Here is a 25,406-nt window from a genome sequence, read left to right as displayed (position 1 = left end):
TGTTTGGTGGGGAAACATGGTTTGTATGTGGTGGAGGACCTCAGTCTTTCTCACAACATCAATTTACACCAGGAGCGTTTTAGAGGCATAGCATGGTGTAGCGCTGCCGCCACATTCTCCAGGAGATTCACAGACTCACAAAGTAATATGTCTGTTTTATCTAATGGTTAATGCCCTCTCTACATTTATCAGGCTGGGTTACAGAGCATGTTACTGAAACCTCAGGGCCCGACAGATCTCTAGAAGAGAACTGCTGCATACCACTCACGTAGCAGTGCATAGCTACGGTTCTGGGACACTTCTTAGATGTGCTGCTACACGGCTGGTGTAAATCATTGACTATAATGGAAGCGTTTCACAGCAGCTGTCGCTTCGCTGCAGTTACGCTGCAGCTTCGCATGTGGTGTAAATCCGTCTTTAAGATTTCCTTGGCCAGAAGCGCCAGATGACAAAATGTGTCTCAGTCTGATACCCGTCAGTTCTCCAGGGTCCATCTATGGATGCTTGTTTTTGCTAAATCGATTTGGGAGTGTCCAGGCCTAAAAAGCTGTTTCATCTCTCTGCTTCTAAAAAACATTCTTTCATTGCTCTGTAGGTAAAAGTGCATTTGAGGAAGTTAGTTTTAGCCCTTGGAATTAAAAAGCGTCCTTCAGCTGCATGTCTAGTGGCATATCCATGACCATCTAAATTTGTCTTGAATTGGAGAAATAAAAACATTGTAGTTTGATTGTTTTCAGATTTTCCACATTGACAATAATTGTGAAGCTAATGCCCTATCATGAACTTTTAGCCAGCCAAGATTTTAATGCATGGTATTTATATTGGTCCTATAAGAATAATTTAATGCCACATGGGCAGCCTTATTCTGCATTATCTGGAGTTTATTTAAATCTTTTCTTTTAGCATTTGACCATATTGCCTGACAATTGTCAAAATGAGAAATAATTATATTTTGTACAACAAGCCTAGTCATATCAGTGTACTATTTTTGTGTACAATTAGCCTATCGTACCTTAAATAGGCAATGTCCCCCCTTTCTCTGGCAGCTTTCATCTGTGGGATCAGTTCTTTTCTTTTCTGGCAGACAGAGACAGGATAGTCTTCATTTATGAAGTAGTTGGTTCCTTTCAGCTTCTTTGACCTGTGTAGCACTGTGTCTCTGTGTGTCTGCCCTTTTATCTGGTTTTCCAAGATGCTGTACCTTTACGATGCCTATACTTTTGGGATCCAAATCCAGATTTTATTTAAAGAAAGCCAGCACTTTATTTTTAGAATCTTGTAGTTTTTCACTCTCATCTTCTGGTATGCCATCAATTATGACTTTTTTATTTCTGGCTTGAGCATCCAAAGCATCTATCTTTCCATCTAGAATGATCGTTGATTCGGCCAGCTTATGTATGTCATCTTGTGTAGATTTACAGTCAGAAGACAATGTTGTATTATGAGCCTTCAGATTATCTACTTCTTTTTGTGTGTACTGTAGACTAGACTATATTTAAGAATCAGTTCAGTGTTTCCCCATCATTATATCAGGTCAAGTCAATTTCATTTCTTTTTAATTTCTATGTAGCGCCAGATCATAACAGTGTTCTTTTGTTTAGTTTGTTCTTTATTAAACAAACTAAACAGCTCATGTTATTTATCTTATTTGCACGGCAGCATGTCATTTCTGTCTCTGCATGGTTGTGCGTTTACAATTCACCACTGCTCTCTTCGCACAGAGGTACGATGCATGTAGCCTACACACACAGACACGTGTGCGTGCATACTCCCACCGTCAGACAGAGAACGCGTGTTGCTTTGTCCACCGTTGCTCGTGACATGCTAGTTGGATAGACTAAACTCTGCTAGGCTAAGCTAACGGTACTGATGCCTGTGTTTTTATTTTATTTATATTTACATCCCGCTCTGTAAGCCATGACGGGACCTTCGGATTGGATGCAGAGTGGTGTTGGTCTCCTCTCTGCTCTGACTGCTGCGTGACGCTACAGTGACTGACAGTGATTGTAAATGCGCCTAGGCGGGGGAGGAGCTCACGGTCGCTGCTTGTCGAGGAGAGTAGCTGACTGCAGAATGATACATGATTTCACATCAGCCTCCAAAGGTCACCAGAGAGAGTCACTAGTTGCTTTTGAAAAAAAAGGTTTGGAAAGTCACCAAATTTAGCAAGACAGGCGGCAAGTTGGCAACACTTGCTGTGGTAAAAATGCCTCCCTGCATGACTTGATGCGCATGTCCAGAACCGAACAGAACACTCGCCCCGAACCGAAACACGTGTACCGAACCGATTTTTTTCCTGAACCGTCCCACCCCTACTGTAGACTAATTTTCAATTCCTGTAGATCTTTCAGAATAGCATCTACTCTGGAATTTGTACTGTCAATCAAAGTGCTCACACAAGCTTTGAAATTTCTTTCTTGCTGCTGTAGCATTCCTTTATAAAATGCTTTCTGTTGCTCCAATAATTGACTAACCTGGCCTTATGAGATGTAATGTGTGTTGTCTTTATCCTTTTTGCTAGCCATTATAGCAGATTTAATGAAAAGTAGTGTAGTGCCGGTGCTCCTGGAGTGTGTTGCTGGACACCCCCTCAGTGTGGTGCTCCTGGAGTATAGTGCTGGACTCCCCCGCAGTTCTCAATCCACCAAAAATCTTGTTCGTCGTTATCAATCCACTCCTTGGAAATTTTCTAGAGCTATTTTACAAACTTCTCTCAGTTTGGTGTATGGTTGTTTTCCAAAATTGAGACAGAAAGTAGTTAAAAATTGACTGTCATCTGTCAGCTGCAGTCACTCGGCAGCCATCTTCAACGTGACTCTGCCAGTGCTTCTCATGTCTTTGGAGAATGCAGATGAAGATTCTCAGTCATCCAGGTCATTTTCATTCAGACATATTGAAGTGTTGTTTGTGAACGACTTGGGAGTAATGATTCCTCCTCGTGTATTTACATGCGGTACCTTCTCTTGCCACATGGCAGGCAGCTGCATAAGCTCAGTCAGCAGGACAGGAAACAGAAATGATTGGTTGAAGACTCACTCAACTGTGCGTTGTCCTCAGGTCCTCATTCTTTTGTTACAGAACACACAGCCAGGCCACTCAGACTGTGTGCAATACAGTTCATTCACGGATCATTGATACGTTGATATGGATTGTTATGAAACAAACAAAGAAATAAATGATGTCTGATATTTGACATTCATTAATTTGTCACGTAACACTCACAGCATACATTATTTATTCATTATTCAATCATTAGTGGTCTTTGGTTTTTGTAGATGTGTGTAGTATTATTGTGTATATAATATAAAGTATATATATAGAATAAAGTGTGTTTTCAAATAAATACTTTCTGCTGTATCAAATATATTGTTTTAGCTATTCCTTTCTAAACAAACACAAAAACCGACAAATTAAATCAAGAAATAATCCTAAATATTTTCTGATTATCAGAGAAATTCTACTTTCTGATTGGCCGATGGGTTGCTAATTCCAGACAGCTGTAGGAGCACATTGTCTGCCTTTGATTCATTTATAGTATGGTATATAGGAATTTCTGTGCAGTGCAGTTAATAATTTCTGCACATGAGAAATGCCATGTGTGGTGGGTGAACTGCGGACTTGTTGACCTGTGTGTCTCATGCTCAATGCGTAACACTTGAGAGCCCTGAAAGTAATGCCTGCAGCTGACACAGTGAAAGGAAGCCAGAGACAAAAGATGATGTTATGATGTTTGCAGGATAATAGTATGAGGGAAGGGAGGATGGGAGGTAGTAACAGATGGTGTGCATAAGCACAAGTTAGCATGAGGCAGGCGAAAGTGATGAGGATCAAGCAGCTCATTTAATCAAATCAACTTGAATCAGGAACACTATCAGGTCACTTGGCTATACAACTTTTTTGGTTTTCTCTCTCAGCCTCATCATTTAACATGCTCTTTTTCCAGGTGGTCATCATGTCTGGCACAGTCTTGTTGGCTTATTACATGGAGTGCACAGACCTGTTCAGTGTGCATGTCCAGGGCTTTTTCTGCAATGATGCAGAGCTGATGAAGCCATACCCTGGCATGGAGGAGTCCAGCTTTATCCCTCCACTCATCCTGTACTGTGTGGTGGCTGCTGCTCCCACAGCTATTGTAAGTAAAACCCTTTTATACATGTATTTGATAACAATGTTTGGTGATTGCTCACATTGCTCACATTGCTCTATTGACAGTGAAAAGCTCTAACGGTATTCAGTATATGAGGTTCACATTTCAGGGGTCTCTTAGCAGCCAGTTCTATTGCTTCAACTGGATTTTTTAAATATTTGTTATGTTAGATCCCGGGAAATAATCGTCAGCTCTCCGTCTAAATGGGGTCCCGGTGCCTTAGTCAGAAGGGTATTACCCTAGCATGAATTCTAAAAACACACTACTTAAGCTGAGGGCGGGGTAACTCGCCTGGCTTCTAACCACCGTTAATCCTGACGTCTGCCCTGCTTCCTCCCTCGCACCGATGCAACCACGCAGGGAGGCTTTACCCGCAGCCGGGACCGGTGGAGGGCCCCGTCAGTTGTGGTGGCTTACCCCTAATGGATCTGTGCACTTGGTACGTGCCAGGTTAAAGTTTAATGGCTAGGAAAATAAGCCCTAAGGACATAAATGGTAGTGGACTCCTAAAAACCAGTGTGACCGCTAGAGCTAGATGTTGGAACACGTCAAAAAAGTCATTACCTAGAGTTTTACTTCCATGAGACTGTGGTGTACTATCACTAGGGAAAACAGGAGAATTCTGAATTTTAAAATATTTATTTTGTATGCAGGTTCAGCAGTTTAAGCAACGCGACAGCTCTTAAATTCAAATCGAGTAATTCTTAAAAAATCCCAAAAATCATCAAAACCATTTAAAATTGCAAAAACTCAATAAAACCGATCAAAATCATCAATCATCTCTCAATCACATCAAAATCTGTAGAAAATCATTCAAAATTAGAATACTTATGAGCCGGCTGAATGATGAAGGGTGGAAAAGTCCAATTCTGTTCAAAAATCCTTGTTGAGTAAGATTGAGTGAGCCGCGGGGCCAGGGCGGCCACACCCGATCAGTCACTGCCGCAGCGAAGTCGGTCCGGGGATCCGTCACGGAGAAGTGTGTGTATGTGTTCACACTTCTCCTGTTTCAGTCCAAGATGTCTCTCTTCTCTGTTCTTGACTCAGTACAAAGTCCAAGAATTAGCACTAGCATGCTAAAGAAGCGTCCAACTTCATCTGCTAAGCAGGGGGAAAACAGACAGAACTTTTTAAGCCAGAATAGCACTGCAGAGGGCTTGGCTCGGTCCGCACGCAGCGCAGTCCCCGTCCGGTGTAGAAATCCCGGGTTGAGCTTACTTACTCAACCTTTTATAGTCCTTTTCGCAAAGACAACCTATTTTCCAAACATCATCATACTGCAGATGTTTTCTAACCAATTGTACAACATTTCGTCCCACTGCAGATATATTTTGACCAATGGTCAACATAATGATATCACACACTTTTGAATATGCATTTCTTAGATCATACTTATATCTAATTTCATTAACCATCATGTTTGTCACGTACGCCATGGCAACCCAAATTTCAGTTCCCCATTTGGTGCAACTATGGTGCAATCATCCACCAGATGCATCCTGTTTTTCACCAGCCCTACTGCTTGGTCCACCCTGACCTTTGGGACTTGTGACTATGACTAATTTCTGCCCATTACTTATACATACACACACATTTGTCCTCATATGCCCTTAAGTATACAGAAAGATGATCTTAGAGATTTATTTGATTATTATATATTGGATATTTCAACAATTTATTAATCATTACATCATGAATTACTGTCAATTTTTAGGTTAATATTTCAGCCCATAGCTTTCTTTAAGGGGAAGTTAGCCCTGAGATCTCAACTCCACTTGACAGTTAATTCTAGAGGCACAGCTTTTGATTACTTGTAATGATTGTTTACAGAACCTATGTGGTCTATTTAACTTAAAATGGTTTTTTTACGTGCATTTTGTACAAATAATATAATTTGTATTTTTATTCATATTTAATATAAATTTGATGTGTTTTCAATTTAACATGAAATGAGACATACTGAACATAGCAGTAGCACCATGTTAGCTATAGGAGGTTTTTAACACTAATGTGATTTCTTGTTTAACTGTCTTTATTGTTTACTTCTTGGTCTTCCCTTGTCTTATTCATTACGTGATACCAGCATGCAAAATGTTAGTTAGTTAGTTTGACACAAGGCTGGTTTTCTGTTCCCACAAGGTGGCACTTTAACTGTAAGCCATGCCAGGTAAGTCTTCAGGCTGGGACTCCACAAGCATGTGAGGCTTGAGGAAGTTTGGTTGCTGAGATGTAGTCGATCCCCGATTCATAGCGAGGCATCAGACTTTGACAACACAGTCAAGGCTTTCAATGCAGTGAAAAGCCTTTGATAACCTTTAATCTTTAAGGTCTTTAAAGTTCACTAGTAAAAGGCGGCAGAGAAGTAGTTTACTGTATAATATGGACCTTGTATAATAGGCCAGTGTAGGTAGATGACAGTAAAGGTTAGTTAGTGTGGGTGGAAACTGTGCCGCATAGTTGTGGACCTATGCAGCTAAATTAGGATCACAACAGGAAGTTGTAGTAAAGCCAGTAATGAGATGATGTCAAATATGGCTATGTACACATGTGCTTACATTGTTGTTGTTACAACATAAAACCACTAGGCTTTATCAGTCAGTCAGTTTTGTTTCAGACAGAAAATGCAGAAAATATTATTTACTGAGACTACACCTTGTAACAGGAAGATACCTTGAGCAGTGACCGGCTCATAAGGGAGAACCTTCCTGCTAATAAGCTGGCTGTGTAGAGAAGGAGAAGAAGAGGTAGACAGGACAGAGAGGAGGAAAGAGACAAAGAGAGAGAAAACAGCAAACAGTTAATGGCAAGAATCCCTAGTATGAATCAGGTTGATGAGAAAAGAGAGGTAAGAGGGGTTTAGGGGGAACTGTGGATCATGACAGTTTAGGCCTATAGCAGCATAGCTATGCTTAAAAAGTTAAGAATTTATTGCCCCTATTATACCTGTGTCTGAAGCCATATCAACAAGTGACTGTATCTATACCTAACTTCTCTACACACTAGTTTAGACTAGTTATACACCTTGTTAAACAGAAAGGTTTTAACTCTGGTCTTAAAGGTGAAGGCGGTGTCTGCCTCTCGGACCCAGGTGGTTAACTGGTTATATAGTAGCGGTGCGTGATAGATAAAGGCTCATCCTCCCATTCTACTTTTATGAATCCTAGGAACTACAAGAAAACCTGCACTCTTAGATTGGAGTGTTCTATTAGGAACATATGGTACTATTAGGTCCTGTAGATATTATGGAGTCCATGTAGAGCCTTGTAGTTCAGAAGAAGGATTTTGAAGTTTATTCTTGACTCCACTGGGACCCGGAAAGAGAAGCTAGAACAGGAAGGATATGATCCCTTTTGCTGATTCCTGTCAGAACTCTAGGTGCTGCGTTCTGGATCAGGCTGTTGATGGGGTAATGTGGACATCCTGACAATAGTGAGTTGCAGTAGTCCAGACTAGAAGTAACAAAAGCATGAACACGTTTTTCAGCATCATTTTGAGGGAGGATGCTCCTGATCTTAGCAATATTACAAAGGTAAAAGAAGACGGTTTTAGAGACCTGTTTAATATTAAGATTAAGATTAAAATTTAACATGAACAAAGTAAAATATATCTGATAAGTATGATTTAAAACAGCCTAGTGCTGCCCCTGTAATCCTAATCTCATGTTCTAATCTCAAAGGTCAAAGAAAGTCTGATGCCATGAGGAGGTCATGAGTAACTTTGACCAGTGCTGTTTCTGTGCTCTGGTGGGCTCTGAATACAGACTGGAACGCATTAAACTGACTGTTTCTATGCAGGTGGTCATTTAAATGACTTACAACCACTCTTTCAAGTAAAAGAAAAAAAGATAATAATTCAGAATGCCCTGACAGGCAGGACTGAGTCCATTGAGGAAAGTATTATACTCATTTTCATTTTATGTGGCTGCTGTCAGTCCTTCTTTCCTCCTTTTTTATTATGTTACATTTAAAAAAAACATGTTGATAAAAAAACAGCTTTCATAGAGGAGACCATGCCTGTCCTAAGGCTCTGAACAAACTTTTATGAACACACATCAAACAACCAAACCACATGTGTACAAACGTACGCACTAACTGTATGCACACATTTATAGTAACAAACACAAACATTTTTATACCACCATGCATCACCCAAGGCAACTGTACAATGAGTTCTATTTCTTGTGTCTGGCAGCAGTTCCATTAGACCTGATGAAATGTCCACACAATAACAGACCCAGAGAAAGGCTGCATTAAGACACAGTAGTGCATGTACACAGGCCAGCCTAGGAAAAATGTTTCTCGGCTGCAACAGAATGCCAAATGTCTGCTTTCTCTGTTTTTTTTTCTTCTTCCTAAATATCTTTTTAATTTATTATCTTTATTTTTGTATCAATTTGTGTGCAGATCTTCATTGGAGAAGTATCCATGTACATGATGAAATCAACAAGGGAATTTCTCCTGGCCCAGGAGAAGACCATACTGACAGGGGACTGCTGTTACCTCAACCCCCTTATCCGCCGCATCATACGGTTCATAGGTAATATTTGCCATGAGTAGAACACTAAACAGCCCCAATGTAAAATATTTTAATCAATGTGAGTAGAATGAGGCTATAATCATTTACCCACAAGGGGATTTTCAATGCAAGTTACTGATTCCAATGGTAACCCTGATCACTGAAACATTGTAGATACTTCTAAACTCCTCCAATGGCACTACGTAGAATGGGGTGGACTTCAACATACATGTTGATTAAGCAAATTTTCTTGTGCATGACATGATTTATTACGACCTGCTGACAGATGACAGATGTTTTGTGCGGGGTCTGACTCAGGTTAATTTTTTTTTGTTTAAATTTTTATTACGTTTTAAGAAATATATACAAATGAACATAGGGTCACAATACAACAATTAGATTTTGTTTTTGGTGTAGACCATCTCTGACATGCCATATAACAACAAAAAAATAGGAGTAAACATTTAAAGCAAATTTCACATAGAAGAGATCCACATCCTGGTAATCCAGTCCATTAAAGTAAGGTGCAAGAGAGCGTTGCTTTTAGCCTCTAATTCCAGTGTTTTTATCAGTCTTTGCATAATTCCAAAAATGTTCCCAAGGACACGTCCTTTCCTCCATGTTGTCCTTTAGTCTACAAAGCATAGACTCATAGGATGCTGTCTCCACCATTGCATCCATCCATTCCTTCAAACTGGGGGAGACTGCTGTTTTCCAGTGTCTTAGAATTACTCTTGAAGTTGTAACTAGGCCCACCATAATGACAGAAAACATTCCTTTTGATACTGTTGGTAGTTGAGATCTGTCCCCTAGCAGACACATAACAGGAGTAAGGGGGATTTTTAAACCAGACCACCCACTCAGGAAGTCCACCACTTTGTCCCAGAATTGAGCCACCAGTATACACTCCCATATACAATGTAAGAAAGTTCCCATTTCTGTTTTGCACTTCCAACACTTATTATTCAACAGGTTCATTCTATACAATCTTACAGGGGTATGATAATATCTGTGTATGATCTTGTACTGTGTGAACTTCCCTCGCGCCTCATTAACATACTTCCCACAACCAGCCAGCACTTCCAGCCATTTCTCCTGTGTAATATTCATTCCTAGGTCCCTCTGCCACAACAACTTCACATTAGTGGACTCCCCACTCAATGAAAAATGTGTTAGTTTGTAGAATTTGGAAGCTGTGCAGTGCTTCAGTGGCATATGCATAAAGTCCATTATATTATTCTCTGAAGAGATATCAATTCGAAATTTTATGCAGTCTCTAATTTGTAAATATTTCCAAAAATCCCCGGGGATCAATAAAGTATTTCTGATTCTGATTCTGATTCTGAAAATGTTGTGTCCCTTCAAATTTAAATTGGCTACTTAATTCCTCATAAGAAATAAATTGTCCATTTTTGTATAGGTCTCCTATGGTACGTATACCTCTTGAGTGCCACTGCTTCCAATAAACCGACACTTTACCCACACGAATTGCAGGATTTAACCATAAAGAAGCATATGGCTACACAAGGTGCTTCACTCTGTACATTTGATGTACTTTGGCCCATATTTCCCTGGAGTGGACTAGAATAGGGTTTGTTGTGTCACTCGTCTGAGATAACTTCTCCTTTGGGCTAAAAGGTGAACATAACTCATTCTCAATATCTATCCAGTCTGGCCTATTATCTGACTCTTTACAATATTTAGCCAATTTAGCCATTTCAAAAGATATAGCGTACAACCTTGGGTCTGGTAAGCCTAACCCCCCCTTTTCCTTAGGAGCACAAAGCTTACTTAATTTAATCCGAGCTTTCTTTCCCTCCCACAAAAAATGTTCAACCATATCATCATATTTCTTAAAAATATCAGGTGTAGTTAAATTGAGGAGCTACCATCATTTTAATAATATTAACTTTTCCCCATAATGTAAGTTTAATCTTTTCCCACTTCTCAAGGTTTGTTTTAATTCTTTGTAGCAGAGGGTTAAAATTTAAACCGGGCAACTCTCCAAGAACTGAGTGTAACTCCGAGATATTTGATGCCTTTGGGTGCCCACCTAAATTTAAAATTTTTCACCATATGAGGATGACATAATGAGGTCAAAGGCATTGCCTCAGACTTTTTCCAATTAACTGTGTAGCCTGACAATCCAGAGTAAGACTGAATGGTTTCCATCAGACATGGCAGGGACGTCTCGAGGTCTGTCACCACAGCTAAAATATCATCCGCAAATAACAACAACTTGTGTTGTTGGCCACCACACTCCACTCCCTTGATTCCTGTGTTCTTCCTAATACTAACAGCTAGAACTTCTAAGAAAATTATGAACAGTAGAGGGCTTAAAGAGCACCCTTGACGGGTTCCTCTAGAAAGCCCAAAGAAGGGTGATATTACTCTATTAGTTATCAGTGCTGCTTTAGGTTCTTTATATAATATCTTTACCCACTGAGAAAAACAGGGACCAAACCCAAAATTTGACAAAACAGAAAAAAGAAAACCCCATTCCACCTTATCAAAGGCCTTTTCGGCATCTAGGGAGATGGCGGCTATAGGAACATCTTTAGACTGAGTGAGCCACATTAGATGCATTAATTTCCTCATATTGTCTGTAGAGGATCTATTCTTCATAAAACCTGCCTGGTTTCCATGTATAATAGCAGGTAAAACTTGTTGAAGACGGAGAGCTAGTACTTTGGTCAGTATTTTACAGTCTACATTAAGCAGGCTAATTGGTCTGAAATTAGATGGGTCCGTTATGTCTTTATCTTTCTTCGGGATCAAAGATATCAAGGCTTCATTAAATGTTGGAGGTATGCGGCCTTTCACAAAAGCCTCCTGATACACCTTCACTAGCTAAAGTCGACTCTTATAAACCCTGTGTGACCCTGTGTGCTATGCCTCACATGCACTCACCGACACTGAAAAGAGGTATGCACAAATAGAAAAAGAGTTGCTTGCCATAGTGTTTGCCACCAAAAGTTTCCACCATACCAGTAACTGTGCAGTCTGATCACAAGCCTCTGGAGGTCATCATGCACAAACCATTATGCAAAGCACCAGCACATATGCAAGAAATGCTGTTACAACTACAACTACTGATCTGAGCATCACATACACGCCAGGCAAGCACATGCATATTGCAGAGACGCCACGGCACCGAAAACCCCTGTGATGAGAGAGTAGTGTATGCCATGGAGGCCACGGACTCCCTGAGTGAGGAAACTCTCAGCCAACTGAAAGAGGCAACAGCAGCAGATAGTGTGTGGCAGGCTGTCTGTGAGAAACACGTGACATGTTGGCCTAGCAAGAGGAAGAGTCTGGACAAAACACTACACAGCTACTGGGAATTGCAGACATCAGCATAAAGAATGGTGTTGTATTGGGTGAAGATAAAATTGTCATACAACAGAGCTTCAGGAGAGTGATTTTAGAGAAGCTGCATCTCGCGCACCAGGGCAAGCAGCGCACAAAAGCCAAAGCATAAAAGGTCCTTTACTGGCCTGGCATGACATGGGACATAGAGACAATGATAGAGAAATGTTTGCAGTGCCAACAGCTACAGCCTAAACAACAGACAGAGCCACTGGTCCCACATCAGATTCCAGAATTGCCATGGATGTAACTCAGAGCTGACATCTTCGAGCTGAATGGTTAGTCATATCTGTTGTTAGTCGACTAACTCACCATAAGTCCTCGACCTTCCTGATAAAACAACTCACTCAGTGATCCAGAACATGAAAGCTGTTTTTGCAAGGCATGGGATGCCCAAGAGGTAGTGAGCGATTATGTCCCAATTGCCAGCTATGATATGAAGTTATTCGCCACTGCATGGGTACCGTATGGTACTGTTGTCACTGAGGACACCAGTGACAGGACTGCACTTCACCTGCACTTGATGTTGATGGGAAGAGTCCTATGGAGCACACTTTCAGTGCTGTGCTTAAGCAGACAACCCTACAGCACATTCAGGACCTGCAGTCAGGGCAGAAACTACTCCACGACCAGCATGCAAAACCACTGCCCGTGTTGGCCCCAGGAGATACTGTACACAAGCAGACTTAGCGTGGTTGGGAAGCAGCAGTTGTCATCCGACAGAGAGAAGAGCCGTGCTCCTATACTATGCAGACACCAGCAGGAAAGGAACTCAGGAGGAACAGGTGACATTTGAGGAAGATACACCAAGTCTGTTCAGAGACGCCTGCCTAGATGAACACCTGACACCTGAGTGTGTCAACCTACCAAAATGCCCACCACAGCCCAGTGTTCCTTCTGTGAACACAGGCAATAGACTTACATACTACATCCTACCCAGCAGAATGCTGAAAAGGAAAGCAGTTTATAATTTGCTGTATGCAATGTTTTATTGGTCATTGAAATACACAAGTTTTGTTAGATGCTGATAGACCAAATTGACCAAATCAAGCCACTTTTTATTCTTTGGAAAGGAGGGATGTGGTGTATTAGGACAAGCACTCATGCTCGATTTTTATTGCCTGTCAATATGTGTGTGCGGGGGTCGATTACTGTGTTGTTGTATGTGTTGCCCTGAAGCACAAGTAAAGCTGACCGGTATCGCAGCTTCGACTCATGATGCATGAATATATGAAAACCCACATATAGTGGCACTATAACAGGCCATACAATATAAAGCCACAACACAGTACCATTTACGAGTGTATGTAGTAGATATTAATGAACAGTAGTGTGATTAAAGTGTATAATTTATCAAATAGGCTAAAGTCAGTAACTGAACTGTTAAAGTTATAACTGTAACTGTCGTTATAGTTCTCGCCACATATTACTGGTTGCCATGGTAATGTGTGTCATGGAGGAGTGAGAAGTTCTAGATTTACCGTTGTAACTGTTATACATGAGATGTATTTACTGATAAGTCTGTTATGTGACGTAATTGTTAGTGGTAGCTCACACTACATAAAATGTAACAAATCTATTTTTCTTTATTTAACTATTTTGTGTTTATATATACTTGTTTACCTCTTTAAAAAGTATGTATTGAAACAAATCTATTTTTCTTTAACAAGTTGCCCACATGTCCTCTTTTGTTCCACAGTGAAACTTTGTTTCTGTTGTATGGGCTACACAGTACTCTAGTCTGTATGCCACTTGCTACTGGACTAGATTTGCCCTAGGTCTGGCGCCAGTAACTGAAGTGTGCACAAAGGCTTTATGTATTAATGCGTTATTGTGTTGTAACTGTGAATTTGTGGGTTTCATTGTGGTCTGTTCTCTTCTATTTGTGTCTATGTTCCTCAGGCGTGTTTGCATTCGGTCTGTTTGCCACAGACATCTTCGTCAATGCTGGCCAGGTGGTTACTGGAGGTCTCTCACCATACTTCCTGTCTGTCTGCAAGCCCAACTACACTGGCACTGAGTGTCGGTTCAACCACCAATTCATTGTCAACAGTAACATCTGCACTGGGAACCAAGCTGTTGTGGAGAATGCACGCCGGTCATTCCCTTGCAAGGATGCGTCACTAAGCATTTACTCCGCTGTTTACTTGACGGTAAGGAAAATGTGTGTGTAAACAAGGTGAAATGTATATTAGCCCAAGACAGAAAAAAATGTAAGAAAGTTCTATTAGGAACATATGGTACTATCAGGTCCTGCAGAGAAGAGGTGAGGTGAGGTGAGGTGAGGTGAGGTGAGGTGAGGTGAGGTGAGATCCTGAAGGAAATGGAGCTAGTCAATGTAGAGCCTTGTAGGTAAGCAGAAGGATTTTGAAGTGTATTCTTGAGCCCACTGGGAGCCAGTGAAGCGAAGCTAGAACATGAGAGATATGATCCCTTATGCTGACTCCTGTCAGAACTCTAGCTGCTGCGTTCTGGATCAGCTGCAGGCTGTTAATGGAGTAATGTGGACATCCTGACATACAGTAGTCCAGTCTAGAAATAACAACAGCATGGGTGAGTTTGTCAGCATCACTCGGAAAGAGGATGCTCCTGATTTTAGCAATATTACAGCGGTGAAGGAAGAGGCCTTTCAAAACTTTATAATTCTCTGTGAAAACACAGTCTTAGGATTGGTTTATTTAACTCTTATGTTGTACAAACATAAGACCCAGGACGCGGTGGAGAGACTATGTCTCTCGGCTGGCCTGGGAACGCCTCGGGATTCCCCCAGAGGAGCTGGAGGAAGTGTCTGGTGAGAGGGAAGTCTGGGTGTCCCTGCTTAGACTGCTGCCCCCGCGACCCGGCCCCGGATAAGCGGTGGAAGATGGATGGATGGATGGATGGATGGTTGTACAAATAGTTATTTTCTGAACTAGAGGAACAGAGGTTTTTGCTATAGTCTACATGTGGGAAACGGGTAAGAATCTTTTTTTCCTCCAAAATCTCTGTTCTAATGTCATCATCTTTTTCCTTATAGATGTACATCACAAGCACCATCAAGACCAAGTCCAGCCGTCTTGCAAAGCCTGTGCTTTGTCTGGGCACACTCTGTTCAGCTTTCCTAACTGGCCTTAACCGGGTCTCTGAGTATCGCAACCACTGTTCAGATGTGGTGGCTGGATTTATACTTGGATCAGCTGTTGCATTATTTCTGGTGAGGATAATAAAGAGCAAAAAGTGTGGTAATGCATAGGAGGAGTGGAAGAGGAAAAAAAAAATTATTACTTGGAGGTGAATTCCAGCCTCTAATGCGACACTGGTTAAAAAAAAAAAAAAGTTATTCCGTGCTGACAAGAAACTATCAGGTGTGCAGGAAATTTTCTGGTGCACACAGTATAATAATTACCAGAAAAACCAGAAAGGTTCTTGTGCGCGCCAGTTTGTCATATGCATGGGATAGTATGTGGTGACACGGGATAAAAATGTTTTTGCTGATGTCTGCCCTTAGGATCTCCATAGAATTCTAGTCATGAGCTGTTTCCAAATTATAATTAAAGCTGCAAGCAGCATTGCGGGCCCTCGCGCACCTTGCGATCCGCGGGGTCATCGCAGTCTTCTCTCCTATGCTCTCGTCTCTTATACTCTCCTGTCCTATGCTCTCCTCCTCTCATTTCCACAGATATACAACAAACACATGTTTACAACCAAACTTTCCTGCTACCAGTAGGTGGCGCTATGACCGTATCATCCCATTAGCATATATATTTGTTCAGACTCAGGTCCATAGCAGTACTGTAAGATTTTGTCCACATTGCATGAAGTATATGGGTAGTACTACATAGAATAGAGCGAGTTCCTTTGTAATGGCGAACGGTCAACTTTGAGGCCACTCCCCCGCCACACGGTAATACTTTTGAAAGAGTTTTGGAATGCGTCTATTCCCTATGGCGTCCTGAGTGGACACAGTGAATTTCAGCTCAATTGGATGATGTATGCAAGGCGTGAAAAGTTTTGTAGCAGGATCACAAATAGGCAAAAAATGGCCACAAAAGTCAAAATGGCGGACTTCCTGTTGGGTTTGGAGGGGGGGTCCGAGAGACTTTTTTGTGCGTCTTGGGGTGATACACATGTGTGCCAATTTTCATGATCCTGTGTCAAACTGGCCAGCGGGGCTACGCGTTAGGGGAAAAAATACAGGGAGTTCCTTTGTAATGGCGAATGGTCAACTTTGAGGCCACGCCCCCACCACACCTTCAGACTTTTGTAAGAGTTTTGGAATGCGTCTATTCCCTATGGTGTCCTGAGTGGACACAGTGATTTTCAGCTTGATTGGATGAAGTATGCGAGGCGTGAAAAGTTTTGTAGCAGGGTCACAAATCGCCAAAAATTAACAGAAATTTCAAAATGGCGGACTTCCTGTTGGGTTTGGAGGGGGGGTCCAAGAGACTTTTTTGTGCATCTTGGGGTGATACACATGTGTGCCAATTTTCGTGACCCTACTCAAAACAGGCCACAGGGGCAGGCAGAAAAACCTATGAAAACACAACATTTTGTGTAGCCAGTAGGTGGCGCTCTGTCAAAGCCTCAATATTGTTGTATAGATGTGTTTAGGGTCAGACTCTGATCATACATGTGACATTTCGTACAGATCGGACAGAAAACGAAGAAGTTATAGAGACTTTCTGTGTCCTCAGAAATGGTCAAACTTTGAGGCCACGCCCCGGCCACACCGTCAGACTTTTGTAAGAGTTTTGGAATGCGTCTATTCCCTATGGTGTCCTGAGTGGACACGGCGAATTTCAGCTCAATCCGTTGAAGTATGCGAGGCGTGAAAAGTTTGGCAGCAGGGTCACACATCGCCAAAAATGGCCACAAACCTTCAAATGGCGGACTTCCTGTTGGGTTTGGAGGGGGGGTCCAAGAGACTTTTTTGTGCGTCTTGAGGTGATACATATGTGTGCCAATTTTCATAATCCTGTGTCAAACCGGCCAGAGGGGCTACGCGTTGGGGGCGCTATAGAGCCATTTTTATATGTGCATTTCAAAAGTTAGCAAATTTCAAAATTTTTCGGGCGAATGAATTTTTCTACCAAGTTTGGTGAGTTTTTGGGCATGTTAAGGCCTCCAAAAATGCGATCTCGGAGGGGGAAAAAAAAAAAAAATAATAATCCTAAGGGTTTCAATAGGGCTCTTGCACCATTCGGTGCTCGGGCCCTAATTAAAGCTGCAAGCAGCATTGCGGGCCCTCGCGCACCTTGCGATCCGTGGGGTCATCGCAGTCTTCTCTCCTATGCTCGCGTCTCCTATACTCTCCTGTGCTATGCTCTCCTCCTCTCATTTCCACAGATATACAACAAACACATGTTTACAACCAAACTTTCCTGCTACCAGTAGGTGGCGCTATGACCGTATCATCCTATTAGCATATATATCTGTTTAGACTCGGCTCCATGGCAGTACTGTAAGATTTTGTCCACATTGCATAAAGTATATGGGTAGTACTGCATAAAACACAGCGAGTTCCTTTGTAATGGCGAATGGTCAACTTTGAGGCCACTCCCCCACCACACGGTAATACTTTTGAAAGAGTTTTGGAATGCGTCTATTCCCTATGGTGTCCTGAGTGGACACAGTGAATTTCAGCTCAATTGCATGAAGTATGTGAGGCGTGAAAAGTTTTGAAACAGGGTCAAAAATAGGCAAAAAATGGCCACAAAAGTCAAAATGGCGGACTTCCTGTTGGGTTTGGAGGCGGGGTCCAAGAGACTTTTTTGTGCGTCTTGGGGTGATACACATGTGTGCTAATTTTCATGAACCTGTGTCAAACTGGCCAGCGGGGCTACACATTAGGGCAAAAAATACAGGGAGTTCCTTTGTAATGGCGAATGGTCAACTTTGAGGCCACGCCCCCACCACACCGTAAGACTTTTGTAAGAGTTTTGGAATGCGTCTATTCCCTATGGTGTCCTGAGTGGACACAGTGAATTTCAGCTCAATTGCATGAAGTATGTGAGGCATGAAAAGTTTTGAAGCAGGGTCACAAATAGGCAAAAAATGGCCACAAAAGTCAAAATGGTGGACTTCCTGTTGGGTTTGGAGGGGGGGTCCAAGAGACTTTTTTGTGCGTCTTGGGGTGATACACATGTGTGCTAATTTTCATGATCCTGTGTCAAACTGGCCAGCGGGGCTACGCATTAGGGCAATAAATACAGTGAGTTCCTTTGTAATGGCGAATGGTCAAGTTTGAGGCCACGCCCCCGCCACACCGTCAGACTTTTGTAAGAGTTTTTGAATGCGTCTATTCCCTATGGTGTCCTGAGTGGACACAGTGAGTTTTAGCTCATTTGGAGGAAGTATGCGAGGCGTGAAAAGTTTTGTAGGAGGGTCACAAATCGCCAAAAATTAACAGAAATTTCAAAATTGCGGACTTCCTGTTGGGTTTGGAGGGGGGGTCCAAGAGACTTTTTTGTGCATCTTGGGGTGATACACATGTGTACCAATTTTCATGACCCTACTCAAAACAGGCCAGGGGGGCAGGCAGAAAAACCTATGAAAACACAACATTTTGTGTAGCCAGTAGGTGGCGCTCTGTCAAAGCCTCAATATTGTTGTATAGATGTGTTTAGGGTCAGACTCTGATCATACATGTGACATTTCGTACAGATCGGACAGAAAACGAAGAAGTTATAGAGACTTTCTGTGTCCTCAGAAATGGTCAAACTTTGAGGCCACGCCCCGGCCACACCGTAAGACTTTTGTAAGAGTTTTGGAATGCGTCTATTCCCTATGGTGTCCTGAGTGGACACGGCGAATTTCAGCTCAATCCGTTGAAGTATGCGAGGCGTGAAAAGTTTGGCAGCAGGGTCACACATCGCCAAAAATGGCCACAAACCTTCAAATGGCGGACTTCCTGTTGGGTTTGGAGGGGGGGTCCAAGAGACTTTTTTGTGCGTCTTGAGGTGATACATATGTGTGCCAATTTTCATACTCCTGTGTCAAACCGGCCAGAGGGGCTACGCGTTGGGGGCGCTATAGAGCCATTTTTATATGTGCTTTTCAAAAGTCAGCAAATTTCAAAATTTTTCGGGCGAATGAATTTTTCTACCAAGTTTGGTGAGTTTTTGGGCATGTTAAGGCCTCCAAAAATGCGATCTCGGAGGGGGAAAAAAAAAAAAAAAAAAAAATTAAAGCTGCAAGCAGCATTGCGGGCCCTCGCGCACCTTGCGATCCGCGGGGCCATCGCAGTCTTCTCTCCTATGCTCTCGTCTCCTACACTCTCCTGTCCTGTGCTCTCCTCCTCTCATTTCCACAGTTATACAACGAACACATGTTTACAACCAAACTTTCCTGCTACCAGTAGGTGGCGCTATGACCGTATCATCCTATTAGCATATATATCTGTTCAGACTCGGGTCCATAGCAGTAGTGTAAGATTTTGTCCACATTGCATAAAGTATATGGGTGGTACTGCATAAAACACAGCGAGTTCCTTTGTAATGGCGAATGGTCAACTTTGAGGCCACTCCCCTGCCACACGGTAATACTTTTGAAAGAGTTTTGGAATGCGTCTATTCCCTGTGGTGTCCTGAGTGGACACAATGAATTTCAGCTCAATTGCATGAAGTATGTGAGGCGTGAAAAGTTTTGAAGCAGGGTCAAAAATAGGCAAAAAATGGCCACAAAAGTCAAAATGGCGGACTTCCTGTTGGGTTTGGAGGCGGGGTCCAAGAGACTTTTTTGTGCGTCTTGGGGTGATACACATGTGTGCTAATTCTCATGATCCTGTGTCAAACTGGCCAGCGGGGCTACGCATTAGGGCAATAAATACAGTGAGTTCCTTTGTAATGGCGAATGGTCAACTTTGAGGCCATGCCCCCGCCACACCGTCAGACTTTTGTAAGAGTTTTTGAATGCGTCTATTCCCTATGGTGTCCTGAGTGGACACAGTGAGTTTTAGCTCATTTGGATGAAGTATGCGAGGCGTGAAAAGTTTTGTAGGAGGGTCACAAATCGCCAAAAATTAACAGAAATTTCAAAATTGCGGACTTCCTGTTGGGTTTGGAGGGGGGGTCCAAGAGACTTTTTTGTGCATCTTGGGGTGATACACATGTGTACCAATTTTCATGACCCTACGCAAAACAGGCCAGGGGGGCAGGCAGAAAAACCTATGAAAACACAACATTTTGTGTAGCCAGTAGGTGGCGCTCTGTCAAAGCCTCAATATTGTTGTATAGATGTGTTTAGGGTCAGACTCTGATCATACATGTGACATTTCGTACAGATCGGACAGAAAACGAAGAAGTTATAGAGACTTTATGTGTCCTCAGAAATGGTCAAACTTTGAGGCCACGCCCCGGCCACACCGTCAGACTTTTGTAAGAGTTTTGGAATGCGTCTATTCCCTATGGTGTCCTGAGTGGACACGGCGAATTTCAGCTCAATCCGTTGAAGTATGCGAGGCGTGAAAAGTTTGGCAGCAGGGTCACACATCGCCAAAAATGGCCACAAACCTTCAAATGGCGGACTTCCTGTTGGGTTTGGAGGGGGGGTCCAAGAGACTTTTTTGTGCGTCTTGAGGTGATACATATGTGTGCCAATTTTCATAATCCTGTGTCAAACTGGCCAGAGGGGCTACGCGTTGGGGGCGCTATAGAGCCATTTTTATATGTGCATTTCAAAAGTCAGCAAATTTCAAAATTTTTCGGGCGAATGAATTTTTCTACCAAGTTTGGTGAGTTTTTGGGCATGTTAAGGCCTCCAAAAATGCGATCTCGGAGGGGGAAAAAAAAAAAAATTAAAGCTGCAAGCAGCATTGCGGGCCCTCGCGCACCTTGCGATCCGCGGGGTCATCGCAGTCTTCTCTCCTATGCTCTCGTCTCCTATACTCTCCTGTGCTATTCTCTCCTCCTCTCATTTCCACAGATATACAACAAACACATGTTTACAACCAAACTTTCCTGCTACCAGTAGGTGGCGCTATGACCGTATCATCCTATTAGCATATATATCTGTTTAGACTCGGCTCCATGGCAGTACTGTAAGACTTTGTCCACATTGCATAAAGTATATGGGTAGTACTGCATAAAACACAGCGAGTTCCTTTGTAATGGCGAACGGTCAACTTTGAGGCCACTCCCCCGCCACACGGTAATACTTTTGAAAGAGTTTTGGAATGCGTCTATTCCCTATGGTGTCCTGAGTGGACACAGTGAATTTCAGCTGAATTGCATGAAGTATGCGAGACATGAAAAGTTTTATAGCAGGGTCAGAAAACGGTAAAAATTACAAAAAAAAAGTCAAAATGGTGGACTTCCTGTTGGGTTTGGAGGGGGGGTCCAAGAGACTTTTTTGTGCGTCTTGGGGTGATACACATGTGTGCTAATTCTCATGATCCTGTGTCAAACTGGCCAGCGGGGCTACGCATTAGGGCAATAAATACAGTGAGTTCCTTTGTAATGGCGAATGGTCAAGTTTGAGGCCACGCCCCCACCACACCGTAAGACTTTTGTAAGAGTTTTTGAATGCGTCTATTCCCTATGGTGTCCTGAGTGGACACAGTGAGTTTTAGCTCATTTGGAGGAAGTATGCGAGGCGTGAAAAGTTTTGTAGGAGGGTCACAAATCGCCAAAAATTAACAGAAATTTCAAAATTGCGGACTTCCTGTTGGGTTTGGAGGGGGGGTCCAAGAGACTTTTTTGTGCATCTTGGGGTGATACACATGTGTACCAATTTTCATGACCCTACTCAAAACAGGCCAGGGGGGCAGGCAGAAAAACCTATGAAAACACAACATTTTGTGTAGCCAGTAGGTGGCGCTCTGTCAAAGCCACAATATTGTTGTATAGATGTGTTTAGGGTCAGACTCTGATCATACATGTGACATTTCGTACAGATCGGACAGAAAACGAAGAAGTTGTAGAGACTTTCTGTGTCCTCAGAAATGGTCAAACTTTGAGGCCACGCCCCGGCCACACCGTAAGACTTTTGTAAGAGTTTTGGAATGCGTCTATTCCCTATGGTGTCCTGAGTGGACACGGCGAATTTCAGCTCAATCCGTTGAAGTATGCGAGGCGTGAAAAGTTTGGCAGCAGGGTCACACATCGCCAAAAATGGCCACAAACCTTCAAATGGCGGACTTCCTGTTGGGTTTGGAGGGGGGGTCCAAGAGACTTTTTTGTGCGTCTTGAGGTGATACATATGTGTGCCAATTTTCATAATCCTGTGTCAAACCGGCCAGAGGGGCTACGCGTTGGGGGCGCTATAGAGCCATTTTTATATGTGCATTTCAAAAGTCAGCAAATTTCAAAATTTTTCGGGCGAATGAATTTTTCTACCAAGTTTGGTGAGTTTTTGGGCATGTTAAGGCCTCCAAAAATGCGATCTCGGAGGGGGAAAAAAAAAAAAAAAAAAAAAAAAAAAAAAAAAAAAAAAAAAAAATAATAATCCTAAGGGTTTCAATAGGGCTCTTGCACCATTCGGTGCTCGGGCCCTAATTAAAGCTGCAAGCAGCATTGCGGGCCCTCGCGCACCTTGCGATCCGCGGGGTCATTGCAGTCTTCTCTCCTATGCTCTCGTCTCCTATGCTCTCCTGTGCTATGCTGTCCTCCTCTCATTTCCACAGATATACAACAAACACATGTTTACAACCAAACTTTCCTGCTACCAGTAGGTGGCGCTATGACCGTATCATCCTATTAGCATATATATCTGTTCAGACTCGGGGCTATAGCAGTACTGTAAGATTTTGTCCACATTGCATAAAGTATATGGGTAGTACTGCATAAAACACAGCGAGTTCCTTTGTAATGGCGAGTGGTCAACTTTGAGGCCACTCCCCCACCACACGGTAATACTTTTGAAAGAGTTTTGGAATGCGTCTATTCCCTATGGTGTCCTGAGTGGACACAGTGAATTTCAGCTCAATTGCATGAAGTATGTGAGGCATGAAAAGTTTTATAGCAGGGTCAGAAAACGGTAAAAATTACAAAAAAAAATCAAAATGGTGGACTTCCTGTTGGGTTTGGAGGGGGGGTCCAAGAGACTTTTTTGTGCGTCTTGGGGTGATACACATGTGTGCTAAATCTCATGATCCTGTGTCAAACTGGCCAGCGGGGCTACGCATTAGGGCAATAAATACAGTGAGTTCCTTTGTAATGGCGAATGGTCAACTTTGAGGCCACGCCCCCGCCACACCGTCAGACTTTTGTAAGAGTTTTGGAATGCGTCTATTCCCTATGGTGTCCTGAGTGGACACAGTGAGTTTTAGCTCATTTGGATGAAGTATGCGAGGCGTGAAATGTTTTGTAGGAGGGTTCACAAATCGCCAAAAATTAACAGAAATTTCAAAATTGCGGACTTCCTGTTGGGTTTGGAGGGGGGGGTCCAAGAGACTTTTTTGTGCATCTTGGGGTGATACACATGTGTACCAATTTTCATGACCCTACTCAAAACAGGCCAGGGGGGCAGGCAGAAAAACCTATGAAAACACAACATTTTGTGTAGCCAGTAGGTGGCGCTCTGTCAAAGCCTCAATATTGTTGTATAGATGTGTTTAGGGTCAGACTCTGATCATACATGTGACATTTGGTACAGATGGGACAGAAAACAAAGAAGTTATAGCGACTTCCTGTTTCCTCTGAAATGGTCAAACTTTGAGGCCACGCCCCGGCCACACCGTCAGACTTTTGTAAGAGTTTTGGAATGCGTCTATTCCCTATGGTGTCCTGAGTGGACACAGTGAATTTCAGCTCAATTCTATGAAGTATGCGAAGCGTGAAAAGTTTGGCAGCAGGGTCACACATCGCCAAAAATGGCCACAAACCTTCAAATGGCGGACTTCCTGTTGGGTTTGGAGTGGGGGTCCAAGACACTTTTTTGTGCGTCTTGAGGTGATACATATGTGTGCCAATTTTCATAATCCTGTGTCAAACTGGCCAGAGGGGCTATACGTTGGGGGCGCTATAGAGTCATTTTCCTATGTGCGTTTCAAACGTCAGCAAATTTCAAAATTTTTCGGGCGAATGAATTTTTCTACCAAGTTTGGTGAGTTTTTGGGCATGTTAAGGGCCCCAAAAATGCGATCTAAGGGGGGGAAGGAAAAAAAATAATAATCCTAAGGGTTTCAATAGGGCTCTTGCACCATTCGGTGCTCGGGCCCTAAAAATAATAATCCTAAGGGTTTCAATAGGGCTCTTGCACCATTCGGTGCTCGGGCCCTAAAAATTAAAGCTGCAAGCAGCATTGCGGGCCCTCGCGCACCTTGCGATCCGCGGGGCTATCGCTGTCTTCTCTCCTATGCTCTTGTCTCCCATACTCTCCTGTGCTATGCCCTCCTCTCCTCTCATTTGCAGAGATGTACAACAAACACATGTTTACAACCACACTTTCCTGCTACCAGTAGGTGGCGCTATGACCGTATCATCCTATTAGCATATATATCTGTTCAGACTCGGGTCCATAGCAGTACTGTAAGATTTTGGCCACATTGCATGAAGTATATGGGTAGTACTGCATAAAACACAGCGAGTTCCTTTGTAATGGCGAACGGTCAACTTTGAGGCCACTCCCCCGCCACACGGTAATACTTTTGAAAGAGTTTTGGAATGCGTCTATTCCCTATGGTGTCCTGAGTGGACACAGTGAATTTCAGCTCAATTGCATGAAGTTTGTGATGCGTGAAAAGTTTTGAAGCAGGGTCACAAATAGGCAAAAAATGGCCACAAAAGTCAAAATGGCGGACTTCCTGTTGGGTTTGGAGGGGGGGTCCAAGAGACTTTTTGTGCGTCTTGGGGTGATACACATGTGTGCCAATTTTCATGATCCTGTGTCAAACTGGCCAGCGGGGCTATGCGTTAGGGCAAAAAATACAGGGAGTTCATTTGTAATGGCGAATGGTCAACTTTGAGGCCACACCCCCACCACACCGTAATACTTTTGTAAGAGTTTTGGAATGCGTCTATTCTGTATCGTGTCCTGAGTGGACACAGTGATTTTCAGCTTGATTGGATGAAGTATGCGAGGCGTGAAAAGTTTTGTAGCAGGGTCACAAATCGCCACAAAATAACAGACATTTCAAAATGGCGGACTTCCTGTTGGGTTTGGAGGGGGGGTCCAAGAGACTTTTTTGTGTGTCTTGGGGTGATAAACATGTGTGCCAATTTTCGTGACCCTACTCAAAACAGGCCACAGGGGCAGGCAGAAAAACCTATGAAAACACAACATTTTGTGTAGCCAGTAGGTGGCGCTCTGTCAAAGCCTCAATATTGTTGTATAGATGTGTTTAGGGTCAGACTCTGATCATACATGTGACATTTCGTACAGATCGGACAGAAAACGAAGAAGTTATAGTGACTTTCTGTGTCCTCAGAAATGGTCAAACTTTGAGGCCACGCCCCGG

At 42.8% G+C, this 25,406-nt stretch overlaps 1 protein-coding gene across 2 annotated transcripts in view; it reads left to right on the top strand.

Moving 5' to 3' along the window:
• Window positions 1-25,406, top strand: part of plppr1 (phospholipid phosphatase related 1) — a 68,557-nt gene that overhangs the window by 35,069 nt on the left and 8,082 nt on the right. The window contains exons 1-5 of one of the 2 annotated variants that reach the window (XM_028418365.1): window positions 3,785-3,875; window positions 3,944-4,132; window positions 8,551-8,683; window positions 13,934-14,184; window positions 15,048-15,224. In XM_028418365.1, coding sequence (XP_028274166.1) covers window positions 3,953-4,132; window positions 8,551-8,683; window positions 13,934-14,184; window positions 15,048-15,224 — 741 coding nt within the window. In that variant the 5' untranslated portion in view covers window positions 3,785-3,875; window positions 3,944-3,952. Of the gene's footprint in view, window positions 1-3,784; window positions 3,876-3,943; window positions 4,133-8,550; window positions 8,684-13,933; window positions 14,185-15,047; window positions 15,225-25,406 lie in introns of those variants that run through there. The other variant, XM_028418364.1, reaches the window with a different exon arrangement.

Source organism: Parambassis ranga, chromosome 12 (assembly GCF_900634625.1).
Source record: "Parambassis ranga chromosome 12, fParRan2.1, whole genome shotgun sequence".
NCBI lineage: Eukaryota > Metazoa > Chordata > Actinopteri > Ambassidae > Parambassis > Parambassis ranga.
This window is presented reverse-complemented; position numbering and strand designations above follow the sequence as displayed.